The sequence below is a fragment of the Salmo salar genome, chromosome 27 (assembly GCF_965601325.2).
Source record: "Salmo salar chromosome 27, fSalSal1, whole genome shotgun sequence".
Taxonomy (NCBI): Eukaryota; Metazoa; Chordata; class Actinopteri; order Salmoniformes; family Salmonidae; genus Salmo; species Salmo salar.
The window spans coordinates 3098508-3121231 of NC_138317.1; the positions used below are offsets into that span (position 1 = coordinate 3098508).

Genomic DNA, 22724 nt, shown 5'->3' on the forward strand with positions numbered 1-22724 from the left:
ACTCCGCTAGGGTCTGGTAAGTGAAGAATCAATTCATTGAACCCTGAACAAGCGGAGGACAGCTATGGCTTCATGCGTCACGTCTTTAACTGTCTGGAGGAGTTGCTGCTGAATCCTGTGTGAACTGCGATTGTGAATGTCACCTTTGCTATAGCCAAGACGACATGGCAAGAAATTGCTGACGCAATGAGAAAAATAAGCGTGAGTTCTACAGTTTGGACAGTGTGTTTTTTCTGAGAGTTTATGTAAAACCCAATCTGCTACTAGCTTCTTCCCACATATTTGGTAACTTGCAGGATGGGGTTAAGCTTTGCATCTTTGCGTCCAGCTAAACATTACCTCGTACCCCTGCACATCGACTCGGTGCACCCTGTATATAGCCATGTTATTTGTATCTTTACTTTTTATTCGTTATTCACTTTGTATTTATTCCTTGTGTCACTATTTCTATATATACATTTTAAAATCTTTAAATCTATATTGTTGGAAAGGGACCCGTAAGTAAGCATTTCACTGTTATTCTACACTTGTTTTCTACTTTTTACTATCTTCGAAGCATGTGCATTTGTTTTGTTGATTAGATTTTTTTTTACATATTTCAATGCTATGGTTCTGTGCTATCTTAAAGATGGATAGCTACTAATGGGCCTGCCAAAATGTCATAGTGATAACAGTTGCATTTTTCCCACTAATCTAGAACTTCTCTAGTGACATGATTAAGATTGATGCACTCTGTGGCTGGATAAAGGCAAAGACAAATCATAATTATCTTGGGGGTAAGAGCAGAGAACAGCTGGCAGGGAAAATTTGTAGCTCACCTAAATTCTCTGTGACTTCATAAATGTCTTGGAAGTCCTTCATCTGCATACCGATCATGTCCACAAAGTCCTCGACGAGCTGCAAGAACTCCTTGATGTTAGTGCCCATCTAGAGGAGAGACCGGTGGAGGGAGGGAGAGAGAGAGAAGGAATAAGGGAGGAGGGGAGACCGTAAATGAATATAAAAGAAATCCTAAACATCCAGGGATTGTTTGAAGTTGGTTGAGTTAACGTCATTACAACCAGAACTGGTTGATATCTGGTTGAAATTGCGTCAATATTACAACGCCAGTTTTGCCGGCTGGGACACTATTCGTTTTTCATAGAGGGTATTAGCATTGTTTATCTAAGCTGTGCATACAGAGAAACAATGAATGTATAGGCCTTATACCGCACTGTATATGTAATGCCTTTCATACTTCATTTCATTCTTTTACAATACTAATGTCCCTGAGCAGTGAAAAGCACTATCATCCACAGCGGAGCCTCCTAACTTCCGGAGGGCCATACATGGGCATCAGGCAGCAGGCTGCTGTGGAAGGGAGGGAGGGCTCTTACGTCTCTCTGACGCAGAACAATTGCAATGTGGGCGAAAGGTGTGTGTACATCTGTGTGATACATATTGCACAATGTACAGTGTCTGTGTATGTGTCCCTTCTTGACAACACCCGTGGTCTGTGGGTTGGTATGGAGATGCACAGATTGGAGAGTGGGCGTTGAGATTCTCCCTGCCTGCCTCGCTCTTTCTCTCTGCCCCGAGCGTTAACTCTCTCCTGACTGAAACACTGCTAGTTCATAATCAGTTCATCTTCAATTTGACATGCACATTTTTGTTCCCTGAAATTTGGCCCTTTTGATTAGTGACTTGAGTTATCCATACTAATATATGTATTACCTTTCACTAGCCATGTAGATAACAACCTGCGTAATCCTATCCACGAGGCTGGGGGCCACAGTTAACTTGAACAGGGTTTTCATCTTTCAAGTATCAAAATCAACATATTGCAAAATGTTATGATAAATATGAGATAAAAACGGCAAGAGGATTCATTCAAATTCATGAGAGGCACGTCTGATTCAGAGCATAAGATGCTAAAAACAAGTTCCATGGATTTCTACTTATCCCTTATTCGTAATGGTTCATGTGAGACACACATGAGTTAAATAGTATGGTGGTGTGCTATCCTTGTTTATGGGAAACCTGCTCCTAACACTATCTTCAGTATAGGATGGTGTGAGGGTAGTCAAGGGCTTGCGGATTGATATGACTCATGTTCTATTCCTTTTTAATCAATATTCAAAAATGTTTCTGAGTGTCCTGCTCTTCCTATGGTGTCTATTCTTTAGTAGGGAACTGAATGTTTTTTTTGAGGGGGGGGGGGGGGGGGTGATAATGAGGTACCACCAGCTACCACTTTCCCCCCATTCTCTCTCACACTTACAACAACACAGACCAAACTTTCCCCCCATTCTCTCTCACACTTACAACAACACAGACCAAACTTTCCCCCCATTCGCTCTCACACTTACAACAGTGACAACAACACAGACCAAACTTTCCCCCCATTCGCTCTCACACTAACAACAGTGACAACAACACAGACCAAACTTTCTCCTCCACTCCATCCCTCACACAGTTGCAAAAACCTGACAAAGGAAGAAAAAAGTTCTCCTCCACTCTTTTTCTCAGTTACACAGTCATACAAACATCCACTCACACCTATTCATATGTTGCATTGCATAAATACACTGCTGTCAGACCTTGTCACTCACCAGCTGTGCCTCCTCCCATTTGTCATGATGTTCCTCCTTCAGTAAGTTGCTGATTGTCTGGGCATAGTTCTGTAGAGAAGGAGATATGAGCGATAGGTGTTAGACTTGATAAAGCCCAAATCATACTTTGCTGGAGGAGTGTGAGGGCATACACATGGCAAAGATGAATAGCTTACTCTGTGTGAGTGACAATACACATTACAATTTTATTTTCAATGCTTAATTCAAAAGCAACACAGTATTTCTGACTGACCTCCACATCAGCATTGCTCAGGCTGTATCCGACTCCCTTGTAGATCTCAGTGGTGTTCCTGAGCACATCCATGATGGACAACAGGTCTCCGCTGTACTTGGTCCCCTCATCAGAGGTGGCCCTCAGTCGGGAGATCACCTCAGAAATCCCATCAGCCATCAGGCCCTTCTGAGCCTTATCAACACCATGCTGGGCCTATGGGAAGGGAGGGTAAGTAGAGAGGTCACACTAGGCCATTGATACTCTAGTTGGTGTACTGGTAGCTTGAGCACACCGCTGGGAAATCATAGGCTGTGGAGATGTGTTTTGAACTATCATCATATTAGGTATCCATCATTGTAATGAGCCCCATCTTTAAGGGTTTGTATTTATGACTTTAAGGGCAACGTCTACAAAGTTGTGAGGTTTGACTACTAATTGTGTGATCCAACAACAGATGATCATAACTAGCAGGTTTGTTGGAGGATACATCTCAAGACACTCCTTTCTGGCGTAGTCAACTTACCAACAAGGAAATGTCCTGGTAGTTCTTGGAGATGCACTTGATATGGGTCGGGTTCTCCCAATAAGCAAGGCCTACAGCGCCAAGGGTGCATCGGCGCAAGACCATACCTGTGTATACAACGGAGTACTGGAGGTCAGCATGATCTTACACAGGGAGGATTACATTACTTAAACATGTGAAGTACATGTATATTCAAGTGAAGTAGATGTATGTATTATAAAAAATAATGTGCTCCATGTGTTAATGTACTGTACCGGTGGAGTCTGTAGGGCAGGTCACTGCAGCCATATCTCCTGCTGGGGTTCTCTTCCACACAACATCACCATCGGTCTCCTCCTGACAGATCTCATGGGGTTCTGAAAAGAAGAGACGGAGACTTGGTTACATATTTTGGTGCATTGAATCAAAGTATTTATCGGTTTTCTCTGGTCAAGTTGTATTTGAATACTACTGTTTTGTGTTGAACCACTGAATTGTATATCAGCCATGTTTGTTTTGACTCACTGACCTGGGCATCTTTTCTCGTTGCAGCGTCTCAGCTCTCCTCTCTCTCCAGGGCAAGTCTCTCCACTGAAGTAAGGTCCTTCACACATCCTCTGTCTCTGCTGGCTTCCTCCACCACAGGTCTTACTGCAGCTTCCCCATGAGCTCCATGATAACCAGCGTCCATCAACTAGAGAGAGACAAAACACAATGTTACCCCTTGACCCTGAACAGACTGACCAGTAGGCAGTGGCCTTTCACCCATAGACTACCCCTGAAACTGGTTACTTGAAGAGTTATTATGACAAAAGAGGTTTCCGTTTCAAACTTGGTGTTGCAAGCTATCTACCTGGGCAATCTTTCAGGAAACAGTTATTGGTCTCACGCCAGTCACCACGGCACTCCGAACCTCCGTAGGACGGTCCGTTGCATTCACGTGTCCTCTGCTTGGTGCCATTGGAGCAAGAGGTGGAGCAGGTGGTCCAACCAGACCATTCGTTCCAGGCACCGTCCACTAGAGGGAACCAGAGAGGAAGATGGAGAATTGGGACACCATCAAACCTCGGGCCATTATAGTAATCATCATGGCACAAAGATGCTAATAACATTTTAACATGTCCTACTTTGAGACTGAGTAGCAGTGAAGGCCCAAACTCTGTTCTGTTTTGTTCTGTTTTGTCCTTCATGCACCACTGCAGGTGTCTTTAACTCTAAAAGGCTCCCATGCCAATTGCCTTCCTCAAACGACTCACAAAACCACCAGTTGTTTGCGCATAAGAGCCTGATCAAGTGTAGTGTATTTTAAGGGAGAAAAATGGCTGCTCGCTCAATGCAGGTCAACATAGGCCTACTACAATGTATTATATAGGAAGAAAGATGATGGGCCTATTTTTCTAATACATGCGTCCCAAATGGCACCCTATTCCCTAAATAGTGCACAACTTTTTACCAAAGCCCTATAGCTATCCTATGGGCCCTGGTCAAAAGTAATGCACTATATAGGGAACAGGGTGCCATTTAGGACGCAGTCAATGTTTCCCAACACAGGGTGGCAGGCCTAATTCAGGAGTCTCTGGAGGACATCGGATTCCATCGCTCACAGAGTTCCACCTCATTAAGTTAGCCCTTCAGCCTACACGGGTGAGCAGGAACCTTTTTTTATTTTGTTCTAACGGGAATGGATGGGGGACTTGGTTCAGTGCAACACTTTACTTTTAATTCTGCTCTAAGCACTGTCCTCTTTGTCTATTCTTGGTTAGGCAAGGAGGAAAATTGGCCTGATGAAAATACATGACAGGCAGTTTGAAAAAGTAAATTAAAGTAATATTTGAATTTCCTGAACTTCATTTCTAAGATAACAGTTTTCCAAAGGGAAAGACAATTTGTCAGAAATGAAATAAATCATAATAATGGATAAAGAGACAAAAAAGGTTAATGACATTTTAGATTTCCTGGCTATTCCCAAATATTTATTTTGGAAGCCAAAGTAAGTGTTTTCTTATTGGGTCGAATAGACTATTAAAGATGATTTGTCCTCAAAACCCCTTCAATTTCAGGTGAAATATATATTCCCTTTAAAAATGAGATTTTCCCAAAGTTATGATAGTCATTTACAGCGGCCATCTTTTGGTGGAGCATATTGCCATCAGCTGTCCGCAGTATAAAACTACATGGCCTGGCACATTAAATGAACCAACTCAGAAAATCAGTTATTTGCTAAGGGAATAAAGGAATTGCAAATTAAAAGCCATTGTTGTAATATCTACAAAAACATCTAAGTACCAGACGGACTAAATATTTATGTACGTAGGTGAGAGAGAAGAGGACTAACCCACCTCACTGTCAGTGGGCGGTGTGTATGTATCAACAGAGAGAGAACTGAAGCTCCGACATGTTTGTGTGTGTGTGTGTGAGTGAGGAGTATATTACTCACTGCCTGTACAGCCCATGACTAAGCCCTGCAGGCATTTGTTCTGCAGATACAGTACGTCAGTTGTGATGCCAAACTAATATTTGACTCCCCAGATAACCACCAATAGTCAGAATGGGTAGGATGGGTAGAAAGGAAGGAGGGAAGAGAGAAGCCTTGAAAGTGAAAGTATCTTAGTCAGTCAGAGTTCTTCCCACAGGGGTCAGTGAGGATGTTTAAGGCTAACCCATTGACAAAGATATGCTCATTAAGATGAGTAAGTAAGTGGTCCTGTGTGGCTGAGTTGGTAAGAACATGGCGCTAGGGTTGTGAGAACAATTCCTGCTAGGGTCACGTATACTTAAATGTATGCACTCACTTGTTGTAAGTTGCTTTGGATAAAATAGTCTGCTAAATGGCACACATCGTAATTAAGTAAGTAATAAGGCTAACCTGGGCAGACTGCGATGTTGCAGAACTTAGTCTGTTTGATGGGTCCCTTGCAGGGTTTTCCTCCATTCTGGGGCTGCTTGCAGGTGCGGGTGCGGTCACGGTAACCACGGCCGCAGGTGGACGAGCACAGGCTCCATGGGGACCACTCGTCCCAAGCTCCATCAACTGAAAACAAGCGGAAAAATTCAGCCCATGTCACCAAACATACATTTTTACAGTTATGGTTTATTTGCCCGCAAAATAAATATGAATTCATTGTAAGTAACCGAGTTGTAGTGTCTTTGGGTGTTGACTGTTCAGGGAGGGGACAATTTCATGAGCTATCCACTAGGTGGAGTTGTGATCTTTACCATAGTTGCCAACCTATCTAGAGGAGCACACACACATGCACACAATAAACACCACCCTAAACACGCCCCAGGAAATGAGCCACCACTTACCGGGGCAGACCATGGTGTTGTTGCAGGGGCGGTTCTCGCGGAGGGGGCCGGTGCATTGGGTGCTGTAGGAGGATGTAACACAGAAACGGGTGCGGGCCTGCCAGCCCTCTCCACAGCTCACTGAACACACACTCCAGGGGGACCACTCATCTGCAACCGCAGCAGCGTCCACTACAAAGGTCAGGGGTCAAAGAGTCAGCGCTGAAGGTCTGGCGGCCATAACACTTGTTATATGGTAGATCTAAGCTATACATCGAATACTGCAAATGGTCTACCGGTATCTTAAATTTGACAATATTATACTGGTTATTATGCAATTGTAAACACCTCTCCAACTATTCCTAAAACTGGATTTTTTTCTCCTAGAATTTAAGTCTCACCTGTTTGAGGGGCCACAAGTCCAGTGATAGGAACATCAGCGTTGTCTCTTTTCAGGCCTACGATGGAAGCCAGGGCTTGGCTACGGCTGCGCACTTGACCTGTGGAGGTAAAGGATGGTTAGTGAGCTGAAACTCAAGCTGCTTCCAAACAGATCAGCACAAAGACAGACAGTAGGTTGGGCATTACAGGCTGACAAGAAAACAGACGGACAGCTAGATTGACAGGTAGACTCACCAATGCAGGGCTGAGGGTTGCAGGCCCGCCCCTCTTCGACCACGCCTTCACACACACTATCCTCTGGCTGACAGGCTCGGCTGCGCACCTGGACTCCACCCCCGCACTCCATACTGCACTCAGACCAGCGGCCCCACCCACTCCAGCCCTCTGCGGGAGAGAAGAGAAGAGGCACATTGCATACATGATATATGACACACAAGTCCAGAGACATAATTACTGAGGATGACACTGGTTCGTAGATGTGGAGTCAATAGTCTGAAGGACCTGAACTCATTCTACAGCGCAGAAACGGACATATTGAAATTGCTACAGTTCAGTAAGAATGTAAATTGATTATTCAGGTAAAGTTTTCTTAAGGATTTCAATGTAAAAAACGGAAACGGGTAATTAGTGTGCATGTCAGGGAGCTGAGAAATGCACAAGGACAGCTCTTTGTGAGAAGCCATACCAGATTAAAAAAAATAATTTGAAATGATTGTTTGCTTTCCAGCACCCTGGAAAGCATGGTGTGCAAGGCTGGCGCGTTGCTACGGTTACTGCAAGTGCTTGGCTTCGATTTCCTGCGCAAGCTAACTGTGAGGGCTTTGTGTACGCTGTGTGTGTATCTCTCGCATCCCTCAATCCCTCAGCAAAGAGCCAGTAAACATGTCTGCCATCCAAGAAAACAAAAAGGCGAGCTAACACGTGCAGCGGGAGCTATCTGACCATTTAGCCCTTATGGAGCCCCACAGTCTCTTAATAAACACAGCTCATTTACGCCTTATGATACTGGGGGAGCAAAAAGCACATCTTCATCAGAACCCCACATTCTCTATATCAGCAAAGGGGGGAGGGGGGGCATCTCAACCACATGGAGAGTGAGGTAGGGTTGATGAGTTGGAATCAGCTTGAGGAGATTGTGCTTCCAAGGGAACGTGTCTCCAATCAGCCAGACAGAGATCTAGTCTAGACTCTACACTCTTAAAAACAAACATGTGGAGTCATGGACATTGAGCATAACACAATAAACAGATTAAATGATGGTAACTCTACTCACTTATGATCTCGGCGTCGCGTACAATGTCACGTCCAGTGTCTCGGGGGGTTGGGATGCACTTCTCCAGGTAGACGCCTCCACGGTAGCAGCCGCCGGGCTTCCTGACGGGGGTCTCCCAGCACTGGCAGGGGGTGTTCATGATGCCGCAGGGGTTGAGATGGGTGCTGGTGGACAAGCAATTCTCCAGCCACTGGCACAGCTTCTGACAGGCTGGCATACTGGGGTTCCTCTTGCCCACCACCAGGAACTCGGCCTTGAACTCATCGCTGCTCTCTCCCTCCACAATCTCCAGGCCGTGTCTTGGCGCCACCTTGCGGAGCTGCAGGAACTGCTTGCTGGACTCCAGGTAGGTTACAGATGTTGAAGCGTCGCACAATCTGACGACTTCATCAAAGCTCTCCATACCCAGGTAGGTGCGAGAGGTCTCGATGAAGGAGTCGAACTGGAATGTCTTGACCTGGCGGGGCAGGCAGGAGTCGGTGGGCTTGGTGATCTTCATGTAGACGGTGTAGCGGCGAGGGTCTGGGTTCTGCAGGGTCCAGGAGCACGGTGTGGAGGGCAGGTTGGCGGTCGAAGAGAACAGTCCGAAGAAGCGGCTCTGCTCCAGGGTGGCGCAGGTATCAGAGGCCGGGCCGGAAGGGACGCTGGAAGTCAAACCGAGGAAAAGGAGGGCCAAAAGGGCCCCTAAGGGCCCGGACTGGGGAAGTGACCACGTCATTGTGTGGTCGCTTTGAGAGGATGTTTCGAGGGGACACAAAATTGATTTCACTCTTTTCTCTCTCCTCTATTTATGCAATTTGTTGTGATGTGACTTCAGTTTCTTGGACCTTGTTGATTTAGTCTCTGAGGAATTGGATGGGGCTCAAAGGCTTCAGTGGGACAGACAGACAGTCATGTGTCAATGATGTGTCTGTTGGATAAAGGGGAGACAAAAAAACGAAACATGACAGGTCACTAAGTGTAACAATTCTCTGATCGGCACCTACCAATACGAACCTCGGACCAATGGTGAATTCAGGAATTTTTCAGAACTAACTAATATTTGATTTTCATATGATGATTATACACATTGCAACCTGCACATGTTGTCATTGTTAATACATATTTGGTCTTCATTTACTTAATTGACATACCTGTATAAATAAAGGTGAAATGAAAAAAAATCCCAGCCCTCTGATTACATTTATCCCCACTTGAGTATTGAGCCTGTGATTAGCATTACTGTGCATTTCTGTTCAGCATCAGATCTCTCCAGTGAACAAATTAACTGAGGGTCCAGAGTATAATAACAGTGTGTGGACCTGCAATTACAGTCCTTTGCAGCGGGCTAGCCTCTGCTCTCTCTCTCAATCTCTCCCTCTCTCTAACTGTTTCCTCCCACACACGAGAATGTGCCACTAAACGCTAAACAGTGTGCGTCAGGCTGACGTCTGTGCCAGCGCGTTGCCATTGGGAACCACAGACAACGCTTAGAGTCACTTATACTCTCCACATAATAATTCACATTTCCTGTTGCTGCAATGTTATTTTCCTTCTGTAGCAAACTGGCTCCAATTAAAATCCTACATATGTATCTGTCAAGTCACGTATATGAATAACCATATCTGGCCCAGCAGCAAAGAGCACACAAGATCAATGTCCCTGTGCTGGACTCTTCATGTGGCACCTTATATTTGATGAGTTTGCACAATGTCTAGGTGTTATGGCGACCTGGGTTTGGGGCGTTTTGGGGGCTTAGGAGGGAATAAGGAGAGAAGAAGACTGTTGCTCAGCAACAACTTTCTCATGCATGCAGCGTAAGGCTATTCTTCCTGCCATGTGTCACTATGGCAGCCCAGTCTTCCTGTGCTAGAGATTAAACGCCCAAAGAAGCCCTGAAACATGATTAATCCACCAAATGATGCTGAGTAATTCATGAATATTCAAATATTATAAGTAAGTCTCTAAGGGGGCTCAAAGTCTTGGCTATGTTATTGGGTGTGTTGAGGAACAAGAGGTATAACCAGGTGAAGAATGATATACCAAAAAACTTGAAATGCTTGCAAAACTTCAGCAAGGCCTCCTCCTCCCCTTGTTTTCTCAGTAGTGGTGCACCTGCATCCTTCAAAGCTAGACCCTATCATTCCTTTCCCTGTCCGTCTCGCTCTGCAAAAGCCTCCTTTCGATTACCCTCCCTCTGAGGGAGACCTATGCTTTGTGTGGGAGTATGTCTCTCGCTCTCTCTCCTCCCTCTGCCTCCCAGATACCAGCCGGAAGCTCCATGAATGGGCTTCTAGTGAGGCGAAAACTGAGGAGAGAAAGGAAAAATGTCCGGCTGTCACATTTACAGTCCCTCTCTGCTCCCCTTCTCTCGCTCTATCTTGCTGCTGACAACATTGCTGCAAAAGCAGGCAACCTAGGCGTAAGCAGTTGGTAGTTATGGAAACAGCTGTTATACATTTTTGGCTGCATATTGTTGTAAAATTGAGAAGACGGGAAAGGGCTAAATTACCATTAGGTGCTCTCTGTTTGTGCTGTGATGCACAGTTTTCAAGTGCCACTTTTCATCAGAGATGATGATGTGCTTTGCATAACACCGTGTATCCAACAGCACTAACAGCCCAGTGGAAAACACTCCTGTTTCTCTCTGGGGATGCGCACTTAGGACTGTGTACAACATGTTGAAGTTGTACAATGATTCAAGACTTCACAGGAGATCTGCAGAGATAGAAGAAGTGCTTTAAGGCAGAAGGGCCATTTGTTTGCATGACTAATGAAAATGGAGCGCTGTGAGAAAGTAAGGGTGTGTGTGCAGGTGTGTGTGTGTGTGGGGGGGGGGTGTTGGGAGTTCTATTGCTGCCATAGAAACCATTACCCTTTGTATGTGTCTGTTTTGAAGGCAATCATAGATCTGTTGACAGTGTATTTACCTGTGGCTATCAAGCCCTGACTACTCTAAACAGGTTCTAGTCATAGTATATAGCCACACAGACAATACATTGTTATTTGCTCAGCTCTGCACTGCATGTAATCTGTATATGAACTGTTTTAACACAGGGACATCTCCTTGGTTCTTCTGAAAAGATAACATGCAGCAAATGAAGGACACAGCTGCCGCAGGTGGCCAACAAATCCCCAAATCTTCTATCACTTTGTATCTTTTTATGCAGAGGTTGAAGAAGGGAAAGATAAGAGAAAGCAAGCTGCAACTGAACCATCTGTGATAGAAGCCCTAGGGGAGGAGTGGGGGAATGGTGAGCGGAACGTGGGAGGGAAGGTCAGTTTTACTTCCTGTCCCCATTTTTCCTTTCTCTGTAAGATTGCTCTCTTTCTGCTGACTTTCATGACAAAAGTAAAAACTTGAAGGAAGCAAAAAGCCTTTGCTCTCGGTGCCATCAAGTTAATGAAATGGCTCACGCTGTATCTTTTCAATTGCGTGCCATGTGCAAGCCAAGGCAGGCACATGCAGGGCGCCATCCTTAAACTCTGTGGCCGTTTGACTCTCGTTTTACAAATTCATGTGACACCACAAGAAAAAGGGCGCTGATGAGGATAATCAACACCGCCCAGGACTACATGATCTCTTAGACCCACTAGAAAGGCTCTCTCCCACACTAAATGTCACTAAGCTTCTGGCAACCTTCAAATATGCCTGTTTCCATCCAAGTGTACCCCCTCTGTGTCTTTCTATGAGAGCTGACTTGTTTTTAGCACTTCAAGACATGTATCTTCATTATTCACATTATAAAGCATTACTGCATCTAAAAGTCCCCCTTTGTTTTGGAGACCTATGGTGAGAGTCAGTTCAGTTTCTGTGGCAAACGTGTGTGTGTGTGTGTTTTCCAAATGCACTTTTGGAGGTGAATGCTGTACAATGCCAGCAGGCAGCCAGTTAGCAAATTAACATCTTGATTTGAAAACAGGTCTTCTATGTGTCTTAAGTTCCAAAGCATTACATGAACGCTGAGTCATGCCAAAACAACATGCACTGACATCATGCATTAGGAAGGTCATCAAAGCCAGTAGACACTGTTTGATGATTATGAAGTCTTTTTCTAGTTTCATAGTCATTGAATAAACAAAAACTGAAATGGTAACCATGAAATCCTTGCTATACACTGTGTGCTAGTCTTTATTCAAGCAATAGCAAATGCTGCATTATCAAATGATAATGTCTGATAAGAACCTATTAACTCAAATCAAATTCCCGAGATTGATCAGAGTTCAGCAGGGTATGACCATGACAGTTGGACATATTGAACCTTTAAAAGGAACCACCACTGAGAAACCTTGGTAGAGCAACCTGTTGATGAATGTACCTTTCTGCTGCTTTCCCATGTGACAATATATCACCACTCCCACGGCACAAATGTTTATGTCTGACATTCATAATAAACATGATACAACTTCATCACTGTCATCAAAATCACTTCCAATTGACAAGCTCGTTGCACACGGTTTCTTATGACTTCTGTCGGTGTCCATGTCTGTAAAGTAACACTATGTGAAATGAAATGTGGTGCGCAGGGACATTGAGAAATATTGCCCGGCTGAGTGAAAACGTACAATGGAGTCATCAAGTTGATACAGTATCTCCAAGGGTAAAGTAATTGCAAGATATCATTGATATGTGGAAGATCTTTTGGGATTATATAATGCAACATATACCGTTCAGAACCGAGCTGCCCAAATGGATCTGGACGGCTATTCACAAGGTGGAATGATAGTTCCTGGCTCCTACAAAATACCTTTAAAGGACATGGAGCAATACGTGTAAGACCTGTTGAAATGATTTTCATTTGCATGCTTGTTTCACATGCATAAAGCTCCTCATGTTGTGCCGTGTTGTCGTAGGGCTAATCATGAATCCAATGTGCAGGTTGCTGCAATAATGTGTTCTGAAGTCACAATATTGCACCAATAAGACGATGGCAGACAAACGGAAAGACTGACAGAGCTTTAGACTGAACCCGACTTTCCTTGTTCAGCACCATGGACAGCGACCGAGTCAGGTTTTTGTTCTGCACCATGTACAGCGACTGAGTCTCAATACGCCCGGCGCTGCACTGACTAAACTGATGCTGACATTCCAGTACCTCAACTCTCCCAAAGTCTAGCAGGTTTCCTCACATAAGCTTCCATGTAAACACATCAAGACAAAAATAAACATGTACATGGAATACAAACTATTTCACCAAGCACTGTCGACCAAGCACAAGATTGAACTGTCAAAGCAACAAAACACGTAAAAGGAATCAACCAATAGAATAAATAGGCTACTACCGTACCTTAAGAACGTTCTATTAGTGCACACTCTCCATCCAAAGGTCCACAATTCCTCGAGCTGGATTCAGGAAGCAACTTTCGAAGTCTTCATGTTGTCATCGAAGAATGTTCGGGCCAAAACGTTCAGCATGGGGCGACAGCAGAAACTGTAAATGGCAAGTCCAGACCCGACTGTTCTAGAGCAGTGTCCACTTCCACAAGCAAATGTCAAATAAAACGACTCTGACCAAACTCCAAAGAGTGTACTACCAACTTTTCTTGGTTGCTATATCCAGATAAACTGACTATAGCCACATTTCGAATTGATTGTATATTGGAGCTCCAAAAAGTCCTGAAAGCAGAATATGTGTTCTTGTCTTTCCTTTACGAGCTCCAATATATTGTTGGTACTTTTACTCCCGGCTTCGGAGTCCTGCTTGTGGTTCTTGCACTGCAAGTGGGTTTCAGTCTCAGTGTGCCTTGTGGCCTCTTCTCAGTAGTATTTATCCTACCCCGCCCCCCCTGCTCTGAGTCGGAATCTCCGCGTGGATAACACATGGAAGTGAATGAGCCAGCGTGAAGGTGGGGGGAGCGCGGGGGAGAAGTATGTATGTGTGCGTATGAGTGTGTAGAGGGAGGGCGGAAGGGACAGGAAAGGGAGAGAGAAAGACGATGTAATCAGTAATCTACGCAGAGATGGACGCATGAGCATGGGCACCGAAAAGGGGAGCTGTTGTCTACATAGTTTACAGTAGACATATAGACTATCATGGGAAACAATGCTATAAGCGCCTCAAGTGAACATAATATTATGTCACGCACCATATCTGCAAAATTATGAAGTAGCCTATAGGGCATAAGATGGGATAACTAAAATCATTACCTTGATGATTAAAAAAATCATTATCATTTGGGTAAATTATATGGTTATGGGCTACAGGTGCAAGCACATAAAGCTTATATTGACAGATCAGCTGCTAGGTGTTTGGCAACTGACGTTTAGTGGGATGAGTTGAATAAAAGCTTTAGTTAGGGGATAACGGCTGCAGTGAAAATAAAACCTTTGCATGCATGACCCTTGGCTTGCCCAACCCCAGTTCAACATTATGTGTAATCAAATAGTAAGTGCATAACTTTCCAACGATCCTGAATTGACGCAGCGAAATCTGAAACACGTGACACGTCAATCAAAAGTTGTCGTAGGGGCTAGACTGAAGCAATTCCGGAAGGAATGAAAATATGCTGCTGCAGCAGCCAACACACTTCCCCACCTCTGGGGAGTAGGTCGCTATGTATGGGCGTTCGGAACGCGCGCGTTCCTCCCAGTGCTGCAGGGAGGGAGAGCACCGATAGGGGCGTCAAGTTCCTGGATTTCTTGGCTCTAACTGCGTTATAGGCAGGCCTATCTACAAGGGGGCGGTTGTGCATGATTTGGATCAAAAACTCGGACAACATGACTCAACATTATATAAACAACAAGCAACACGAGTTGTAGCTCCTAACTGATCCTCCCCGTTTGTCAATGACAACATGATGAGGTCCATAAAAGGACAGACACGTGGCTGAATGCTCATACGGGAGAAGTAAATAGTCATAGAAGATTGGGGGCTTCAAGCCCACGTGTACTATGTAAGTCATAATGTGGTAGAGTATGTGACATGGGTGGGATCCCGCATAACTGGCGAAAGAGACAAACATACAGTAATGACGCGTAGACGTTACTCACTAGTGGCGGTGGCGACCCCACTCACTACAACCGACTCACTTGTGACAAAGTGGAGTTGAGTCAGGGCATCTGAACGCTGCTGCGCTGACATCCTTTATGAGGTCTGAAATGCCACTTAAGGTCATTTAAGTGGCATGCAGGCAGCGACATAGAGGTATGCTGTTACAGTGAGAATCATGCTTCTGCGTGCACGTAGCCTGGGCATTAGATTCAACTGATAATTGTATAATAACACATGTATTACTATTTTACTATGCAATAACAACACGTGTGAACGTTTAAGCAGTATGGAGGAGCTATCTTGTTACTTATCTGTCACTGAAGGTACATTCATTTACAGATCATGTGGGGATACCAAGGGTGCATCCCAAATGGCACACTATTCCCTATATTATAGTGCACTATTTTTGACCAGGGCCCAGACTTGACTTGATATCTCCATGTGCCCCAGTGGGCTCTGGTCAAAAGTACAGCATTATATAGGGGATAGGGTGCCATTTGGGATAAAGCCCAAATTGCGTTACATAAATGTACAGAACTCCTGAAGATACCAAGTCAACTCCACTAATTGTCTAATCAGATCAGTTATTAGACACTCAGCAGTGGAGAGTGGGGTTCACCCGCTGTTCAGGAAAACCCCCAATGTGAGACAGGGATGGGTGCCAAATGGCACCCTATTCCCTATACAGTGCACTACTTTTGACAAGGCTCTGATCAAAAGTAGTACACTATGTATTGAATATGGTTCCATTTGGGACAAAAAGCCGCTGACGATAGGCCAATAGGACAGACAGAGGAAAACTGTGGAGAGCTCTAACACTGTTAATTAGGATCTGAGAAGGCAGAGGAGTACATGCCAGACAGCAGCAAAAAAACTAACCATCCAACTGGCATACTGGTAGGATCTAGAAAAACCTTCTGTGACCTATGGATTTGCAACTCATAAGTGCTTGTATGAGGTTTTAGTAGTAATATTCCTATACATTTTTAAGGGTGAAAGGGGGACACATTGCACTAATCTAAACTAATCTATAACTGATCTCAATATTTGACCACCCAATACTCTGTATGCCCTAACGTAATTTAAGGTGAATGTAGCCTACTGATACTGGTATGTACACAAATGCCCATAGCGGTGGGAGGAAAAGTTGTGAGGAATCACCACCATTGCATCCACTGCTGCCTCCGCACAAGCCATTTTACATGGTCCTGGCCAGCCTTTCACTATGCTATTTCAGAGGCTGCTTGAAGCATTTGCACCCAGTAGCAGAGTCAGCGTTGTGCCCAAACAGAAGGAACCCCTGCATCATTGACAATAGAAAGCTACACATACCATGCACTACAATGTAACAATGTGCTAATATTATATAGAAAGAATATACTGCATGTATACATGTTAATATTTACAAGAATCTGGGTCTGTGGGTAACTACGGTTACTACAATATAATAGTACAGTACTAGTACTGTTAAACTAAATAGTGCTTCATCTACTACTGTTACTGCTGCTACTACTACTAATGTTACTACTTCTGCTACAGCTACGACTACTGCTACTGCTACGACTACTGCTACTGCTGCTACTTTTACTGCTACTACTGCTATGACTACAGCTACGACTACTACTGCTACTACTACTGTTACTGCTACTACTACTGTTACAGCTACTGCTACTACTAGTACTGCTACGAGTATTACTGCTACAACTACTGTTACTGCTACTACTACTGTTACTGCTACTACTACTACTACTACTACTACTACGACTACTACTGCTACTGCTATTACTACTGTTACTGCTACGGCTACTACTACTGTTCCTGCTACTACTACTGTTACTACCAGTACTGCTACGACTACTACTGCTACTACTACTGTTACTGCTACTACTGCTACTACTGCTACTGCTACGACTACTACTGCTACTACTGCTACTGCTACTGCTACTACTGCTACTGCTACTACTGCTGCTACTGCTACTACTACTGCTACTACTACTACTGCTGCTACTACTGCTACTGTTACTGTTACTACTGCTACTTCTACTATTGCTACTACTACTGCTGCTACGACTACTGCTACTACTGCTGCTACTACTGCTACTGCTACTACTACTGCTACTACTGCTACTGTAACTGCTACTACTGCTACTGCTACTACTACTGTTACTGCTACTACTGCTGCTACTACTGCTACTGTTACTGCTACTACTGCTACTTCTACTATTGCTACTACTACTGCTACGACTACTGCTACTGATATGACTGCTACTACTACTGCTACTACTGCTACTGCTACTACTACTGTAACTGCTACTACTGCTGCTACTATTGTTACTGCTACTACTGTTACTGCTACTGCTACTGCTACTACTACTACTGTTACTGCTACTACTGCTACTACTACTACTACTACTGCTACTGCTACTACTACTGTTACTGCTACTACTGCTACAACGACAGCTATGACTACTACTGCTACTGCTATTACTACTGTTACTGCTACGGCTACTACTACTGTTCCTGCTACTGCTACTACTACTGTTACTACTAGTACAACTAAAACTACTACTGCTACTACTACTGTTACTGCTGCTACTATTGTTACTGCTACTACTGTTACTGCTACTGCTACTACTGCTACTACTGCTACTATTACTACTGTTACTGCTACGGCTACTACTACTGTTCCTGCTACTGCTACTACTACTGTTACTACTAGTACAACTAAAACTACTACTGCTACTACTACTGTTACTGCTACTACTGCTACTTCTACTACTACTGCTACGACTACTACTGCTACTGTTACTGCTACTACTACTGTTACTGCTACTACTACTGTTACTACTACTACTACTGTTACTACTACTGCTATGACTACTGCTACTACTACTGTTACTGCTACTACTGCCACTACTACTGCTACTGTTACTGCTACTACTGCTACTGCTACTATTACTGCTACTGCTACTGCTACCACTACTGTTACTACTACTACTATGACTACTACTGCTACTACTACTGTTACTGCTACTACTGCTACTTCTACTACTGCTACTGCTACTGCTGCTACTGCTACTACTACTGCTACAACTACTACTACTGCTACAACTACTACTACTACTACTTGTTACTACTACTGCTACTACTACTTCTACTACTACTACTACTACTTCTACTGCTACTACTACTGCTGCTGCAACTACTACTACTACTATTACTACTACCTTTATCATCAGCATGAGCAACATTATTCATCATGATACCACCCTGCATGCATCCCGCTGCAAGCTTGTCTCTGAAGCTAAGCAAGGTCGGTCCTGGTTGGTCCCTGGATCATGTGAGACCAGATGCTGCTGGAAGTGTTGTTGGAGGTCCAGTAGGGGGTACTCCTCCCTCTGGTCTAAGAAGATCCCAATGCCCCAGGGCAGTGAAGATGACATTGCCCTGCATAGTGTGCCATCTTTCAGATGGGATGTTAAAACGGGTGTCCTATCTCTCTGTGGTCACTGAAGATCCCATGGCACTTATTGTAAGAGTAGGGTTGTTAACCCTGGTGTCCATACCATCATGGCCACCTAATCATCCCGAGTTTCCAAATGGCTCATTCATCACCTCTTCCCCCGTAACTATTCCCCATGCAGGTCGTTGCTGTAAAATAGAACATGTTTTCAGTCATCTTACCTGGTAAAATAGGGGTCAATAAATAAATAAACATGCGTCTCCATAGGTACATTCTTTTAACTTAGTGTTTGCAATGTATGTCTAAATGAACTGTCAGTCACAGTACTTGTCACAACCTTCTAGGTGTGCAGCGCTTGCTTTTATACTGTATCTCTCAGCACCAGGCTTAATCTCTGCATTGTCTCCTGCAATGGAGGCTACAAGTGCAACTGTAATGTTCTGTATTTATTTTTCTTAGTCAAACTTGTGTTCTGTTTCGTTGTGCTCTTGAATGTAGCCCTGTTTCTTTGTGTTCTTCAACGTAGCCCTGTCTTTCATTTTTGTTCATTGATTTCACCTGTGTTAGTTACTCACCTGGTCTCATCAGCTCCTTATTTAGTTCAGTTCATACTGTTTGCGCCTTTGTGAGGTATTGTTCATTTTGACTCTACTAAGCCTTTTCCTAGCTCGTTTGTGAGAACCAGCTATAGCCTTCAGTCCCTGTTTTGATTCACCTGCCTGTTTGCCTATCTGTGTATGAACATTGCCTAACTGTAACGGTTGTCGTTGGGAAAGGAGGACCAAAATGCAGCAGGTATGTGGTTGCTCATCTTGAACATTTATTAAACTCCAAAATGAACACCAAAATAACAAAAACAAACTCACGATCAACGAACAGTCTTCTCATGCTCACACATGCTAGATAAGAAACAATCTCCCACAAAACCTACACCAAACAATTACCCATATATAGGACTCTCAATCAGAGGCAACGAGGAAGCACCTGCCTCCAATTGAGAGTCCTAACCCCTCCATTAACCTAACATAGAAATACACTCACTCGACTAAACATAGAAATACCTAAACATAGAACATAAACCAAAACCCGGAAATAATAAATCAAACGCCCTTCAACAAACACACCACCCCGAACCACATAAAACAAATACCCTCTGCCACGTCCTGACCAAACTACCATAACAATTAACCCTTATACTGGTCAGGACGTGACAGTAACCATGATTCCTGCCTTCTGTGAAGGCGAAATAAACACCTGCCGCACTCTGCGCTTGAATCTACACCATTTTCTCCCTGAGTATTCATTACAGCAACATCTGCAATGGAGGCTACAACAAGTGTATCATATGCAATGGAGGTTACAACAAGTGCAACATCTGCAATGGAGGCTACAACAAGTGTATCATCTGCAAGTGTAAACCCCCTGTTGTTTGGTGTGTGTGAGAAGTGTGTGAGAAGCACACACGAATGCATGCACGAGGTCAGAGTAAAGGCTATTTCACTGTTGTATTAATTGGTACCTGTACTTCTCTGCCCCCTGTGTATGGCACCTATTCCCCAAGTAAAAATTACAAGAGGATATATCCCAGAAACAGGTCAATACACCGCCAGGACAACAGACAACAAATTAGCATGACCTGCTGGTGACCCCTCAACATCCCCTACAGTTGACTGAGATGTGCTTTTGCTCTATAAATGCTACACAACTGTTCCGATTGTTGTTAAACCATTCCTAGCAGCGCTGAAATGTATGAATATATAATTGTTTGTGAAAGAATAAAGGGGGAGCAGCAATGGGAAAAACGTAGGATTTTCAGAATGGATTCAAGTGGGATATAATGCGATTTCCCATGAGGAATGTGATTTGCTTACATTGTGGCAGGAGTCCATACAACAGTCTTGATATCCCAATAATCATAGGGATTAAGCTTGGCCTAATTAGTTGTTGTATGTATTAAATATCAATATCAAGTGCAGAAAACAATAGTGTGGGGGTAGAACTGCCTACCTGTCTGTGCCATTGTCAAATATTCGCAATAGCCATGGCGTTATTTGCAAACCGACAGCAAAATTATTATGGCCTGAATCCACACCACTTATACAAGGTTACACATACCATTTGGCGATTTACAGCGATTACAGCCTCAAGTCTTCTTGGGTATGACGCTACAAGCTTGGCACACCTGTACTTGGGGAGTTTCTCACATTCTTCTCTGCAGATCCTCTCAAGCTCTGTCAGGTTGGATGGGGAGCGTCATTGCACAGCGATTTTCAGGTCTCTCCAGTGATGTTCGATCGGGTTCAAGTCCGGGCTCTGGCTGGGCCACTCAAGGACATTCGGAGACTTGTCCCGAAGCCACTCCTGTGTTGTCTTGGCTGTGTGCTTAAGGTCGTTGTCCTTTTTGGAAGGTGAACCTTTCACCCCAGTCGGAGGTCCTGAGCGCTCTGAAGCAGGTTTTCATCAAGGATCATCTTTCCCTCAATCCTGACTCGTCTCCCAGTCCCTGCCGCTGAAAAACATCCCCACAGCATGATGCTGCCAGCACCATGCTTCACCGTAGGGATGGTGCCTATCACATTTCAGGAGAAGACCCAGATGCAGACAGTATCGAAGTAACAAAAGTTTATTACCAGAACAGGGGGCAGGCAAAATGACAGGTCAAGGGCAGGCAAAGGTCAGTAATCTAGATCAGAGTCCATAAGGTACAGAATGGCAGGCAGTCTCGGGGTCAGGGCAGGCAGAGGTCAATAATTCAGGGTGGTGTGACAAGGTAAAGAATGGCAGGCTCAGTGTCAGGGCAGGCAGAATGGTCAAAACTGGGAAACAGGAACTAGAAAAAGACAAGAACAAGGGGTAAACGCTGGTAGGCTTTTACCTGGCAACAGACAAACAGAGAACACAGGTATAAATACAGTGGGGATAATGGGGAAGATGGGCAACACCTGGAGGGGGTTGGAGACAAGCACAAAAACAGGTGAAATAGATCAGGGTGTGACAGCGCCAGGTTTCTTCCAGACATGACGCTTGGTATTCAGGACAAGAGTTAAGTCTTGGTTCCATCAGACCAGAGAAACTCGTTTCTCATGGTCTGAGAGTCCTTTAGGTGCCTTCCGGCAAACTCCAAGCAGGCTGTCATTTGCCTTTTACTGAGAAGTGGCTTCCGTCTGGCCACTCTACCATAAAGGCCTGATTGGTAGACTGCTGCAGAGATGGTTGTCCTTCTGGAAGGTTCTCCCATCTCCACAGAGGAACCTCCCTGACCAATGCCCTTCTCCCCCGATTGCTCAGTTCGGCCAGGCGGCCAGCTCTAAGAAGAGTCTTGGTGGTAACAAACTTCTTCCATTTAAGGATGATGGAGGCCAGTGTGCTCTTGGAGACCTTCAATGGGGACCTTCAGTCCTGTCTCGGACCTGTACAGACAATTCCTTTGACCTTATCGCTTGGTTTTTGCTCTGACATGCACTGTGAACTGTAGGACCTTATATAGACAGGTGTGTGCTTTTCCAAATCATGTCCAATCAATTGAATTTACCGCAGGTGGACTCCAATCAAGTTGTAGAAATATCTCAAGGATGCTCAATGGAATGCACCTGAGCTCATAACAAAGAGTCTGAACACATAAATAAGGTATCTGTTTTTGTCGATTGATGAGGACATTTTTTAAATTTAATCCAATTTATAATAAGGCTGTAACATAACAAAATGTGGAAAAAGGGAAGGGTCTCAATAATTTAATTAGTGTTCATATCTCACATTCGAAGCAGTTCTGGGCTATATTACTGGCCCGCAGTGTTGTTTGCTGTCTGAGTAAACTGCCCAGACCCACACAGGAAGAAGGGATTAACAGATGGTTTTAGATGACAAAATATTAGAGACCAGTTATAAAACAAACAGAAACGGAAGGTGTTTCTGACTCTAAGGCTCGATTCAATCAGATCTGCTTTAGCCAACATCCTTATGGCGGTAATTTTGTACGTGTCATAGGCATTATACCTAAAGCGG

At 44.2% G+C, this 22724-nt stretch overlaps 1 protein-coding gene across 1 annotated transcript; it reads right to left on the reverse strand.

Moving 5' to 3' along the window:
* Positions 1–765: 765 nt before the first annotated feature.
* Positions 766–9192, reverse strand: LOC145864352 (adhesion G protein-coupled receptor B1). Its single transcript, XM_082970064.1, has 12 exons — positions 8289–9192; positions 7250–7399; positions 7015–7113; positions 6635–6805; positions 6195–6359; positions 4182–4346; positions 3858–4022; positions 3604–3705; positions 3350–3456; positions 2845–3039; positions 2592–2660; positions 766–927 (listed from the first exon to the last, which is right to left on the reverse strand). Exons 1-12 carry the CDS (start codon positions 9004–9006, stop codon positions 766–768), a joined length of 2268 nt encoding a protein of 755 aa, XP_082826190.1. The 5' UTR covers positions 9007–9192.
* Positions 9193–22724: the final 13532 nt, after the last annotated feature.

Excerpts from the sequence above, each read along its gene's own strand:
- LOC145864352 (XM_082970064.1), bottom strand. The coding sequence starts at position 9,006 with ATGACGTGGTCACTTCCCCAGTCCGGGCCCTTAGGGGCCCTTTTGGCC. Across the intron at positions 6,360-6,634 it reads CAACACCATGGTCTGCCCCG|TTGATGGAGCTTGGGACGAG; the intron begins GTAAGTGGTGGC and ends GCTTGTTTTCAG. Across the intron at positions 4,347-6,194 it reads CAACATCGCAGTCTGCCCAG|TGGACGGTGCCTGGAACGAA; the intron begins GTTAGCCTTATT and ends GGTTCCCTCTAG.